The sequence below is a fragment of the Colius striatus genome, chromosome 8, assembly GCF_028858725.1.
Source record: "Colius striatus isolate bColStr4 chromosome 8, bColStr4.1.hap1, whole genome shotgun sequence".
NCBI lineage: Eukaryota > Metazoa > Chordata > Aves > Coliiformes > Coliidae > Colius > Colius striatus.
In genome coordinates this window covers 22,557,499-22,571,814 of record NC_084766.1, presented here as the reverse complement: position 1 = coordinate 22,571,814, position 14,316 = coordinate 22,557,499, and the positions used below count along the sequence as shown (strand labels likewise).

Sequence of the window (14,316 nt, the reverse complement as noted above, 5' to 3'; positions counted from 1 at the left end):
AATGACAGATTCCACCAGGAAAACTTTGCCTATGTCATTTATTATTTGCAGAGCTGTAGCACTCAGAGACTGCACAATTTTTTTCCCTAGGGTCTGTAGGCGTATGTAGCAAATAAGAAAGCTGCAGTCGTTATGAATCTGCAGACTAAGCAATAAGAGTTCACAGGTGGGCAGAGTTGGCAGGAGGAGGAAAACAAATAGAGATCAATACAGGAAGTAATGATCATAACATACCAACTGACTGGAAATTACTTTTATCTAATTTAGGAACAGGTTTGAGAGTGTATATTGCACACAGCAGGTTTTCAAGAGGGGGATTCTTTTAACATATGCAAAAGGAAACTAGAGAAAATGTATGGCTACTCCTTGAAAAATGGGTCAAAAGAAAATGAACGTGCAAAAAGAATTGGTATGCCTTATAGAGCAGGTGAACAGATGCATGAACAAAGAATTGTTTTTTATACAGTGTCTGAAAAAAGATTGAGCCAAAGACAGGCAATAGTTAAGTGACAATGTGCTTTACAAAAACTTCACATCAAAATACAAAAATATATGCTGCAAAACTTAAATTAAATGTATTTCAGTCCAGAGTGTTTACTGTTCGGTAAATAATGGATCATTCTTTCTTTTGCATATTGTTTTGCCTGAACTGTAGTGTATCATCACTTCAGCAAGTATTCAGTGAATACCCCCTGCCAGTATTTTGCCTATACTTATTTTTATCAGGTGAGATAACCCCTGTGGAGCTGTTCAAAACAAATTTTCTTGCACGTTTGTTATGCCTTTTGCCTTGACTGCTATTAAAACAATGCACAAAATGTTTTCAAGGAATCTAAAAGGAAACATGGTGTTAGAACTGGAAACAGCACCTATGGAGCATTTCAATAATGCCCACAGAACATGACGGCTGCTGATTCCTGGCTAAACAAATGTGGAAATATTATCAAGGATGTTTGCTATACATCCATGTCAACGGTATTGAACCCACAAGAAAAAATTATCCACCATCAACCTGTGCCTTTCTGCTCCCTAACTCAACTGCCTGCTGTTCCTCCACACCATGTGGCTAAATAGCAGGCACCCCATCATGTGAAAACATATACACACATGGGACAGAAGTAGACATGTGCCTTGGATCACAAGTCAGGGACTCAGGAAGGTGCATCTGTAACACTTGATGCCATACCATGGCAGAAAGGAACGTATACATAGTTTTAGAGTACTTCAGTAAGAGGCTGTTGGCCTGTCACTAAACCGACTGATAAACTTTTTGTGTATTCTGCTACAGGAGGAACACAGAGCTAACTAAAGACAGTTACTACATTGGAGCCATGATAGGGAAACAGCATTATCTGGGTCATTGAGTGTAGCAGTGACAAAACCCATCACTGTCACTGCAAATGAAGTCTGTGGTTTGCTTTGGTCACATTCTGTGATTCAGAGGCCTCAGGCTGACTCATGTTGCTGGTGTTTGCTTGCGGTTTTGATGCCAGCTCCTTAGTTACCACAGAGCTCCCACCAAAGGACAGGAGTCACTTGGGGCAAACCTTTCTAGAGGACTCAAGCATAGACTGGACCCACATGGATAAGAATAGATTAGGGTATTGTATATATTGTGTATTGTATATCTTGTTTATAGATGTATAAAAAGAGAGTGAACATGCAGACAGCATTAGTAAGTCTATTTGAAATATGCACACATTAGTGGGGAGTGAATGAGCAAACTGAGACATGAAGAGTTAACTATGACAAGGAAGGAGAAACCATCCAGTAGAAAGGCTGAGGCAAGCATTAATCCGTATGGAAAGGTTTGGTATGAAATACACACCCCTATAGGCTTTGGAGAAAACCTTTTTATCATACAGTATTATGTAAATTAATGCATTTATGCATGACTTACAAAGAAAAATCTATTATTGTGTTCTCAACTTATCACATGAAAAGTTACATACACCGACTAAATTTGCATCTCTATTCGGGATCGTTAATTTGAATGATTAATCGGAGGCTAATTCCTTAATTTGTATTTCCCCGGCTCTGATGGAAGCCGGTACGACGCGCCTGGGGAGCCTGGTCTTGTTTCCTCGAACTGAAGCTGCGGCAGCGGCCCAGGTTACGGCCTGGCAGGCGGGCGGCCAGGTGGGACCCAAGGGGTCTTTAAAGTCCCGTTCTGCTCCTCAGGCCGCCCGGAGGCCAGCTGAGCCGGACGACGGGCAGTCTGCCTTCGGCGAGGAGACGGCTGCAGGGGAAGGAAACACGGTCGGTTATGGGACCCCCGTGACTGAGCTGGGCTCAGGTGGCCCCTTGCTGTCTGCGAGGAGGGGGTATGTGGCGGGTGATGCCTGTTAAAAAACTCTCGTGAGTGATCGACCGAAGCGAACGCGGTGGCGCCTCGCGTCCCTATCCCCCGCGGGCAAGGTAGGGCAGGGCGGGCCGAGGGAGTGAGGGAGAGAGACCGAACAGGCGGCTGAGCAGCGCCGAGGCGCTCAGCGCGCTGCATGCCGGGACTCGTAGTCTCCACAGGCCCAGCGTCCTCGCCGCAGCACCAGGCGCAAGTAGAGAGGCGGCGCACCTCGGAGACTGGGGAGCGCGGCGTGAGCTCGCCGGGTTCCTGGCCGCCCTTTCCCGCCAGAGTGCGGCGGAGAAGCGCCTGGAATCCAGCTAGCTAGCAAACAAACGCGTGTACTTCGCGTTCTGTTGCCTCTGCTCTCCTCCCGGGGTTAGCGACCGAGGCGCTTCTCTTCGAGCGTTCCCCTCTCGTCTATGCCGATGGTACGTGCCGGTGGAGTCCAGCACCCTCCCCCAGCCGGCTCGGCAGGCTCCATGGCCGGTCCTGCTCAGTCCGGTCGCTGCATGTGCCCGCCCTCCTTGCTCTTAGAAGCGCTCTTTCCATTGGTTGCGGCCTGGCGCCCTTGCCAATCAGGAAGCGGCTATCATGGAGGAAGGGAATAAATACAAGATGGCTGCTCATATAAAACCAGGCATTAGGCTTCGTCCCGGCGATGGGGGAATAGACGTTTTAACTTGTGCTGCGAGAGTTCTGCGCTGGTTCTACTTGCGCTGCCGCTGTCCCCCGGAGGGGAGCGAGTCTCTGACTTTTGCCGGCCACAGCTGCTCTCAGCCACCGCCTGCGGATCGTCAGCGGGGCCGAGGCCGGGTGCGGCGCCCTAGAGGCCTGAGCTAGGCCCTGTGCCCTCCTTTCCGGCAGAGCGGCGCCGGCCCCACCGCCTGCTGCCCCGCCGCTCGCATCCAGCGAGGCTCTGCTTCGTGCGGCTATGGCCGTTTCCAGGTCGGTAGAAGCCGGTAACTGTGGGGGAAGAAGGACTGACAGCGGCGGCCCGCAGCCCCCGGTCTTTCGTGTGGTCTGGTTTCGGGGGGTGCGAGGGTGAGGATTATGGCCCGGTTTCCACCCTTTCTCGTTCGGGAGCCTGCGGAGGCCTTGCCGGGACTTCCATGCTCCTCGGCGATACGGGCCGCCTAGGTGGGGTTCAGGGGTGGCAACGTTCGCCTGCTCCTGGGCTTGCTTCTCGGCCAGGGGTAGTTACGTGCCTGGCGCACAGGGGAGTCCCCTCCCTTCCTCAGGCCGCAGGGGCTGTGACTGGGGCGTCCTCGGGAATTCGACACCTTCGTTTTGTTGTACAGTCCTTATTCGGGTTAAACACCTAGGGAACAGGGGGTAATGATATCGACTCTCAAAAACTGGCAAGAAACCTTTTGCTTTTCAGGGACCTTAGTTATGAAGTAGTCGAAATAAGACAAGCTTTCATGGAGAAAAGTGATTAGCGTGTCCTGGCTTTGCCTCAAGGTGTTGAGTAGTATCTGCTTACACACATGTGCACCGGAGTGTGCCAGCGTTTAAAGTGCTCGCAGATACAGAGGCATGTCTTAATAGAGTTGTTTTATAAAAAATGCTGAGTACAAGTTTCTGCCATCTTTTGAGTGTGTGTGTGTGTGTAATGGACATGTTAAGCTTCCTAACACGGTAGTTGAAAGGGAACCATAAATCCAAATTAACCTTGTGATAGATTAGCTTCAAGTCACATGTTGATAGTATCTCTGTGCTTCTGGAGTGCTATAACAAAAATAAATTTTGCTTCTGAAGCTGCGTATGAATAAGTTTAGAACTCTGTGTAGCAAAGTAAGGGTATGCACATTTATAATGGAAAACTGTTCTTAATAAAAATTTGTAGCAGCAATGCACTGTTTAAGGCTTCTAGTAGCAGGTGGTTTAGTTGAGTCTTCTAGCTTAATTACCTTATTGCTTTGTCTTACTCTTATTTTTTTAGCAACTGTATAAATTTGTTCTCACACATGCTTTTTAATAGATACAGCAAAACTTATCTACATCCATTTGAAGTTACATGGCAACTCTTGACTAATGAACCTTTTGACTGTTTGACTGTTTAAAACATTGGATTTTTAGGTCCTTTTCTTTCAGACAGATTAGCAATTATTGTTTTGTACACATGTACCACATAACTATGTTTCTTTAAAGGTGTAGGTCTAACTTCTGTACCAGTTCCGATTAATTGTAGAAATCTGCCTTTTTATTCTAGGTAGTTAAAGTTGCATTTAATATTCTTTTGAAGGACCAACATAATATTGAATTGTTAAACAATTCTACCTATACAAATGTAGGGAGTGAGGGAGAAGTTGATTTAAATTAACCTTTCTTCAAAGATCCTAGTGTGGTTGCTGAGTGTGTACCAAGCACTGATATTAACAAAAGAAGAGTTAGTTCTGTACTGAAACATTATTTAAAAAAAAGGCACAAGCCTATGGGGGGGGGGGGGGGGAGGAGGGTTATTTCTATAGTCTCAAAACAGTAAATCATCAAGTGTTTATTTTCAATTTTGTTTTTGCTGTTTGGCCAATTGGAGACCCTAGTCTGTTAAGGAATATCTAAACAAATACAGGGAATGCTTTGAAACACCTCAATCAGATCAAGAATTTGCAGCTTTTCTATTAATAAGGTAATCTTAAAAACAATTCCCTTGTAATCTACTGACAAAACAGATGATGTTATTTTATTCTGCACTTCAGGTATACATGCTTTTTTTACCAGATCGTGCCATTGCACAGACTGAAAACCTCCTTCTATATAAAGCTACTGTGATGACACTAGAAAGCAGACCTAAAAGCAGAACAAAAGATATATCATACCAAAATGTGTTGCAGAACAGTTACTGCTTGTGTGCTCATCTCTTTGGTAGTTTCATGCTGAAAAGACTAACTAATGAACACAATCCTCTAGACAGGTGGTTGTGAAGGCTGATGTGTTTTCTGTGAATGCATAAGCTAACCAGGTAGGCTTTATCTCCTGTCTCCAGTCTTCACAGTATATATTAGGCTGTATAACGTTTGTGTAGCAAATAAAAAAATAAGAAGAATTACTGGTAGTGGAACTGAGATGGAAAAAGGGAAGTGAAAAGTTTTGCTTCAACTTCGTTCCTACAATAAGTGATCCAAGTGAATAGACAGAATGGTGAAGTAGTGATATTTTGAGATACTTTAGATGGAAAAAGTAATATTGCAAGTTTATGAAAAGTGACCACTCATAGATTGCTTGGAGTGACTGAGTTTCTGTAGATAATTGAGTGTTGATAGTTTCTTTTGATATCTAATAGAACTTTTTTCTGATGTCTTTAATGTGTTCAAAGGCATCTTGTGTATGATTATCCCAACATGAAGGCTGTTAACGTCTCTCATTATTGAGGGCCTTCATGGTACAGATTAGAACAAATATGCTTTTAAATTGTGATGAAATGCCTGAAGCTGTTAGGATGCATTAAGAATAAGCAATTTGATTCTAATAGGTATATCTTTAATTTCACCCTGAAGTACTTTGAAGACGACCTCTTCAGGGTTTGTTCAAGTCACTTCCTTAACTTGCTGCTGTTGAAAGCCATTCTGGATATATTTAAAGTTTAATACTGATTTATAGAGTTTTCAGTGTTTTAATTTACTTGGAGTTGTGTGTAACTGTTGAAATGTAGATTAGGAACCTAGTTTTAATTTTAAAAAATAGAAGACTATGATAATAAAGCTTCTGGAAAATAGGTGGGCCTCATGTTGCTCTTGGTTTTAGATCTGTGATATCACAAAAACACCACCTGCACTGGCTGGTGTCATTACTTACGTAAGGTTGAAGTTCTTATAAGATATCCAAATTAGCCTCAAAATCTCTTTGATAGACCCTGTGCACCTGTTAGAAATGTTCTTTTGAGGGTTATCACAAACTTTTTATTGAAAGAATTCATCTTTTTTGTTTGGAAGCTATTACTTCTTCACTGCTCTTGCATGAAAGGCAAGAGTTCAACTGAACAAGTAGTATATTTTCACTACTACTCAAAGACATGTGCCTGTACGATCAGAATAAGTAGATGCTCTACAACAAATGAGATTACAGGAATTCCTACTGAAAAGGGAGGAAAAATAGTGTAACTCTCTTCTCATTGATGGAGACTAACTTGAAGATCAGACCAGTGGACTGCCTTCCCTATTACTCTTTATAGGATGGGGTGCCAACATAGTCATGAGGAGGGGGAAGCAAAAGTAGCATGGGCACTGTGGCCCAGATGAGATAGAGCTGTAAAATTTCTCAGATACCTAACAATTTCTCAGAGACCAAAACGAAAGCTGAAAGCCAGGATAGCACTCTGATAAGAATTCTGTCTTACTCTAGCCGCTAGAACTTGAATTCTCACCAAGGCATTCCCCATATAACTTGTTGATACACTGCTGGTATTAATTTGTCTTTGCAGCTGGTTTAATTTCCTATTTCCTCCATTTTTTTAATGTAATTGACCATATGTTTTTGGGCTGCACTGCTGAATGTAGAAACATGGGTAGTAGTTTACAAATACAACTTGTACAATCTAGTGCAATGGATCATATATTACATGAAATGTACATTACATAGAGAATTATACTAATTTTAGCATTCGTTTGGCTTCTGTATGCAGTATATAGTACTGTGACTGATGTGATCATGGAGCTCTTGCTTTGTTTCAGGTGACCCTTCCACTGCTCTGTATGAAACAGGCTGTCCACAGCCTTAACTTCATAACTATGTATTCCACAGTCTCCCACCTATGAGAAGTAAAATCTGTTATTTGTATCTGTCATAACACATTTCATTTTAGTGGGATGTTTTTTTTTTGGTTGGTGATTGTATATCAAAAAGCTGAGCGCTTTTTTTTTTTCTGGATTATTTAACAGTTTGAGTGCTTTGGTAGGAGCTTGGATTTTTTGAGCTGCAAAGTTGACCAAGCTTGATTTTGACCAAATGATGAAACACCGAAGGATTATCAAGTCAACAAGAAAACTAAGTCATGTCCACTAGAACTTAAGTTAAATTTCACAGTGAGCATCAACCCTTGTCAAGTCTAAATTTTAATTTAGTGATGGTTTCTAGGTTTTTGGGTTATTTATGTACTAAGAAATAGTGCCTATGTTCAACCCCTGCGTGTTGAAATGTGATTTATACTGTAAACTCCTTAGACTATTCCCATGCCTTCTGATGAGTGCTAGCTAGCCTTTTTCCAAAGAGCTCTGGGCATAGCTTGACACTAGAGCTTTCCAAGGACTACACTGCTAAGGACTTTTTTTGTGTGGTCACACATTTTAATAGAGGAAATACTAGGATAGTTATGAACTGTTTCTGTACCAGTTGGCCTTGACTGTTAGGGACTGCCCTCTGGCCAGTTAAACATAGTGGCGTACACAGATGTAAGGTCCAAACAGATACCTTCAATGACGGTGGTGGTCAGTTCAGTGTCCCTTTCAAGTCTCAACTCAATTGAAATAATCAAAGGGGAAGTTTCCCCATCTGTGGGGACCCAGTGCAGTCAGAATGATTACTCTGGGATGATGAGGATCTTTGTGCAACTCAACTGCAATATGTCGTGCTTTGGAAATGTTTTGGAGATACTGTTGATAACCTTTGTATCTTGACCTGGTCATTAACTGTCCTGCTGCTCTCTTTTTAATGCCTTGATAGCTTGCAGGGCTTTCAAATTGACACCATCCAGTGTCCACAGGAGTGCCATAAGGATCACTTCAAATAATATAACTGTCCCATCCAGTGGAGATCAGCGTGCCATATGGACACAAACCTTTAGGCAGCTAAGAACTGAAAAGTAACGTGAAGAACAGAAGAGACCATTTGTTGCAACATTTGTCTGCTGTGCTTGGGTACAGTCATGTCTAACTTGGCTTAACACTGAGTATGTGAAACTGATTGAAAGCAATGACCAGAATGTGGAATTACCATGATACCTGGAGACTGCCACTGAGTTAGTTGGAGTGGTCTTTTTGAAAGTACTTGCTTTTACATTTGTCTTTTTTATTATTTGCTGCAATAGTGTTCTGCAAGAGCAAAAGACTTGTTACATTTAGTGACTGGGGATCAGTAATTGTTCCTATGTACTTTTATTTGCAATACCACCTTTAGTTCACTGAACTAAGCCTATATGCATAATCATTCTGCATCTGTGTTTATTAGAGACATGATGTTCTGCCTTATGATAGCCACCAGTACTGTTCTGATTAATAACAATGCAAATGAAATGGTTTACTGTTACTGCAGTCCTTCTCTGAGAATACTTTTTTGTTTTTTTCAAATTGTTAGATAAAATTGTTTGAGTGGTGGTAGTCTAGTGGTGGCAAATTTTGATCCAATTTGTAATGGCTGTTCTAGTTGGTATCCTGATCAGAGACCTACTCAAGATTGAGTATATCCCAGGTGTTTCTGTTCTGAAAGTAGGAATTCAAGCTTTAGTCTCTTCAAAACTAGTGTGCTTTAATGAAGTGCTCTGAACTTGACTTGGAATGTTTATGTGAGGAAGATTCACTTGCCTAACTAGTCTAGGTCTCTGGTGCCAGTTTAGATGGTATAATGTGCCTTTACCACTTCAAAATTAAAAGGATCTCCTGCATCCTGTCATGTCTGCTGACCCTGTGTGAAATGACTCATTCTGAAATGTCTCAAATGCTACTAGATGCCTGTTCTTAAGCACCTATATTGATGGCTTTGTCAGAAGCATTTCTAGTGAACTCTGTGTCGGTTTAAAAGCTCCTGTGATATTTTGTAGAAGGAAAAATACTTCATTTCAATGTAATGCTGTTCCTAAGAACTTTGTATTGCTGCTCCAAGTTCTGTCTCACTGATACACTTCAAGCGATCATTAGAAAATCTCAAATTTCTGAAGTGAGAGGAAAAAGGTATCTGCCTCTGAACAAGTCAGAGCTTTAATGAGCTCACACGGCGTGAGTTCATGTAGAGATGGTGTATGGTTGCTGTTGCTGTTGATGACAATTGAAAGATGAGTCAGAAGGGTTATTTAAACCATTGCTTTATGAGTTTGAAGGGAAGAACTTTGTGTTTTGAAGCTGTGATTACAGCAGTTAACATGCAGGAGATGCAAGTAGCTTAAGGGAGATATTTCACTTTTAGCATTTGTTGGTATTTTGATTTTTCATAACAATCCATAACTGTGATTTTTCTTTTACAATTTTTTTCTTCCGCTGAGTACTGCCTGTATTTCTCATTTGCATGTGTCTTCTCTATGCAGTTTCACTGACAGCTTATGCTGAAGTCTTTCATAAAATAATTTTTAAAATTATCTGCGTTGTAGAGCATTTCACTGTACCACACTGATTCAGATTTCTGTTTTGTGAATGTGAACCATGCAGTGCTCTGCGTACAACACTGTCTAGCATGACAGGTAGAGAACCACATGCCATTAGAAAACTCTTGGTTCTCTTTGGCTTTAAGAACTAGTTTAGATACTGTTAGTGTGTTCTGAGAATGAAAACCTTGTCAGAACTTAAATGAATTTCTTTCCAAAATGCAGGTCCTCAAAAGTGATTTCTTTAGGATTTCTAGTATTTTTTAAATTCTTAATGAAACTGAGAATGGAAACTTTAATTTGAAAAAACCTAGCAGTGCTAACCAGTGGCAACTTTGTCAGGGCTACCCTTCCAACTAGATCAGAAGAATTCAGGCTCTGCCATACTCTGCTGCAGCAACACCGGAACTTAAATTAAGACTCTTAATACTTCAAAAATATTAACTGGTTGGAAATTATACATCATGGAATTCTGAGGGAGGGAAAGGAATAATATTTTGTACTGTTAGTACAACAGGAGTACTGTTAGATATTGTTAACTGTATTTGCTCATCTTGTTTTCAGTTGTTTTGCTAGACTTTAGCTCTGAAACCTTCCTACAGTGTTGAGGGACAGTAGGTAGGAATTTTTTGTTTGTTTTTATTTTGCATTCCTAAGTTAGGCATATTGCAATTTAGTATTGCAAATTACAAACCAAGCATACTGCAGGTTAACAAAACACCAACCAGCTGTATTTGGTATGTAATACAAACGTTGTGGGTTTTAGGAGTTAAAATCTAGCGTTGTAACAGATTGGAATGAAATGAGTTTAAGGGTAGACTGTCATAGTGGTTTCCCTTTGTTTTAACACATGAAGAGCTCTAGCTGAGGAAGTGGTCTAAGTTTCACATTCAACTTTGGAGATAGAAAAAAAGATACTTTGATAGTTAAAGGTGTGGGTGGTGCTCAATAGCAAACTTGAGTATGGAACACTGAAGTTGCACAGAGATGAAGAATGAAAGGGGTGAGTTTAAGAATGAGAGAACAAGCGTGTTAGAGCAAGCTGTGGTTGCTTGGCGAGCTAGCATGTTTTGTACTGAATAGTACAGAGTGCTGCATATCTGTATGCTCTTAATTATTGTTCAAATGTACTAAAGAGGAAATACTGGTAAATAAGTATCTGGTATGTTCCTCCGGTCTACTCTGCTATCAAGCGATTTGGAAGAGTTGGATCTGTAAAGCTTTTGTTTTCCTCTTTGACTGCCTAATGATACAACTGCTGGTTTAAATACCTTTGGGGTTTCATTTTTATGTAACTTCAAAACAATTTTCTAACTAGTAAATCACAGCAATTGAAACTTGAGTTTTTTACCTATTTCAGTAGCAGGAAGATAATTATTTCAAAGCTGGCACATAGTACAAGTGTGTCTAAAATACTGAAATTACTTGAAATACCTTCAGGTACTTTTTTTTTTAACTAATGGATATTTAATACCTCCAGTTGTGAGAGCATTTGGGTTTAGAGCTGTATTTCTCACATTACTGCCTTGACTCTGTAATGTTTCTCTGCTGTTTCTAATGTGTTGTGACACATTACAAGGTATTATCAGGAGTAAGTGCAGTTTAAATGTGTCAAAGAAAATACAAAATCCAGTTATAGCAGAAAGAGGAGTTCCTTTATTTTTCTTTTTAGGTGGTTGGAACTAACATTAAAGGCAATTTCAGTGAACTGTAGTTACTAGCAGCAGGTTAACAGGCAAAAAAAAGATATTTCCTTCCCTGTACTCACCCAAACCCAGGGTATGTATTTATGAGGAAGGGGAGTTGTTCAGAGTACTGATATCCTTATTGTGTTAGGATGATTTATGTGAGCTTCACTGCTATGTAAATTCTAGCTACATACTGTTGCAATATTTGGAGGAATGTTTTTAAGATTAAGGCTAGAATGGACAATTCTGATTGCACTATATGGACAGATTCTAGACTCACATTCAGTAATAACCTCATACTGCCCAGTAACTAATGGATAAACTAAGCACCCTGTAAAGAGAGTTCTAACTGACCCAATTATAGTGGAAGGAATAACAAACAGTTATTTCCATCATCAACTTGATTGTCTAGGTAGTTTCTATTTTTATGTGCTTTTTTTGTATGATGACTTTTTCTTATTTAGTAACTCTGTGCAAGAAGCAAGATTTTCTGTTTCTGAAAATAGATTATCAGGATCTCTTTCACTAAATCTGTAGTTACTGTGAAAAATAGATCTGCTGGTTAAATTACTGCATTTCATGGGAAGTCCAGAGGTATCACATTAATTCAAAGCTGTAAATACAACAACAGGTTTGGTCTTACATATTCCAGGTAGTTACCAAATTAAATGTGCTTTTAGAACAACTAGGCTTACTATTAGGAGAAAAGTACCTTTTTCACCGTGTCAGTTGACAGTTTTCAGGCAAATATAGTTTCTGTTTGCCTTAGATAAACTGAAAAATGTGAGGGGCTATTAACAGAAATGGACAGCCAAGCTATGAATAGCATAACATTTTTTCGTTTTTGTCAATCATATTTAGGCTTGATCGTCTCTTTATTTTACTGGACACCGGTACAACCCCAGTAACAAGAAAAGCAGCTGCACAGCAACTTGGAGAAGTAGTGAAACTGCATCCTCATGAACTGAATAATCTCTTATCTAAAGTAAGTTATTTTTTTTTCAATACTTGAATGGTAGAGTAAAACTAATTTCAAAGGATATGGATTCTGTGGGAAGAAGCAATGTAGTAGTTTTGTGTGATCAAAAACAGGAGACTAAAGAAAATTAGGAGACAACCTCTATGAAGCCTATTGTTTTGTTAGCCTCTGAAATGGTTACATAAGTGAGGTTTCACATTGCAATCAGTAGTGTTAGTCAATGTTTACTGTAAGTTCATAATGTTTTCTATAAAGAGCTCTACTGCCTTATAAAAATTTCTGCTCCAGCTTTTAAAGATTTTAGCTCACAACAGCATTAAAATATAGGAAGGTGGAAAAATGGAAGAGATTTCCATTAATTTCGGTCTTAATCTGGACAAGTCTCCTAAAACCAAAAATAGTCTGTATCTGACAGCTGGAGAGGGCTGAGTGACCTCAGTTCTGCTCTTGTTGAACAGGTGTCTTCACCACAGTTGATGGTATCAAGAGTAGCCAAGGAGTCATGACCATCAAACCACTTTGAGAAAAAGAAATACTTTTTCCAGATTTTAGACATAGTTCTAAATTAGTTTAGAAGAGCACATGTTGCTTAAAATAACCCATGCTGTCCCTCTTCTTGGGTTAAATGACTTCAGAGTTTAGAAAGCAAAACCTGAAAGTCTTTAAGCCCTGTTCAGTACCTGGAGGAAATCAAGACTGAGTTTGATGAATGGGGCTAAATGTCTTAACTTCTTAATGTCTGGCAATGGCAGGAGTTTTGTGAAGCAGTGAGAAATATAGAGAAGGCTGCTTGCATTTGTTTGGTTTGTTTTCCTGTCTTTTGGGGGTTTTTTTGTTTGTTTTGAATGCTGTTTTAATCCATATCATTAAAAGTAAGTGTGTTTTAATACAGCATAGCAGTGGATGGATTTTCTCTAAGTACTTTTTAAGCAAGTATTTCTTAATCTCTCCTTAAAGGTGTTGGTATACTTAAGAAGTACAAATTGGGATACTCGTATTGCAGCTGGCCAAGCTGTTGAAGCAATAGTGAAAAATGTACCTGAGTGGAATCCAACTCCAAGATCAAAACAAGGTGCTTCTTAAATTATATAGAATTCATTGCTTATGATGCAAACTGACTGTGATAAGAGGCTTTAAAACAACTGTGTCATCCTGATTTTTGACATAAACTTCTTGTATGCATAGATTACCAAACCTAGATATTCCTATTCAATGTGTCTGACCTTTGTTTCTTTTAAGGTTATGCTTGTAGTCTGTATCCTCATAAAGCTTTTACAAATAAAAGTAGTAACTAGTAAAATGGCAAAACTTAATCAACTTTGTCATGATATTTTACAGACTCATTCTTCTCTGTTCCTTTGCCCAAAGCACCTTTCTGAGGGAGATAAAGTGGCAGCTTGCTGAAATCTACTCTGTTTATACTCACTTGTCTGAAATTGTCATGTTAGAGTTGCTTTTATTGTCAGTTTAAAGACCTGTGGTCAGTAATTTTGTTTGAACCAGTTGTCACTGTCTTAGGTTCACAACCTTACCTGGCACAGGGTCTAGAAATTCACTACCTGTTTTAAAAAAAGAATCAAAACAACAAACTTTAATCTGTTATGAAGTGCTCTTAAATTTGCTTCATTCAGTGCTTCCTGGGTCTGTTTCTATAGAATTTGACAAGCAAGTTCTGCATTTGCCTTATGCTATGGCTTTTGTGAACCATATTTGCTATCCTCCAGCAACTTCTCTCCAGATTGAAGAATTGCCATCTCTTCAGTCTTTCCTCACAAGACAGCTGCTTTGTCTTTTAGATGACTTTATTTATCCTTCTCTGTGTTTTTTCTTACTGAATGTCCTACTCAGGCTGCATAGAACTGCACACAGTGTACTGACATCTCTAGAGTTCTGGTATTTATACATAGTGCATAATGACGTACTTTGTCATGTTTCAGTGTCCTTCCTGATGCTCCCCTATACTTATTTGTCTGTTTTGGCTGTCACTGCCCAATAAGCTGGTTAAAGAAAACTGTCA

At 40.1% G+C, this 14,316-nt stretch overlaps 1 protein-coding gene across 1 annotated transcript in view; it reads left to right on the top strand.

Annotated features, from left to right (window-relative positions):
• Positions 1–2,863: 2,863 nt before the first annotated feature.
• Positions 2,864–14,316, top strand: part of BTAF1 (B-TFIID TATA-box binding protein associated factor 1) — a 44,723-nt gene continuing 33,270 nt past the window's right edge. The window contains exons 1-3 of the mRNA XM_062000814.1: positions 2,864–3,289; positions 12,182–12,305; positions 13,257–13,371. Of these exons, the coding sequence (XP_061856798.1) occupies positions 3,276–3,289; positions 12,182–12,305; positions 13,257–13,371 (253 nt within the window). The 5' untranslated portion in view covers positions 2,864–3,275. The remainder of the gene's footprint in view (positions 3,290–12,181; positions 12,306–13,256; positions 13,372–14,316) is intronic.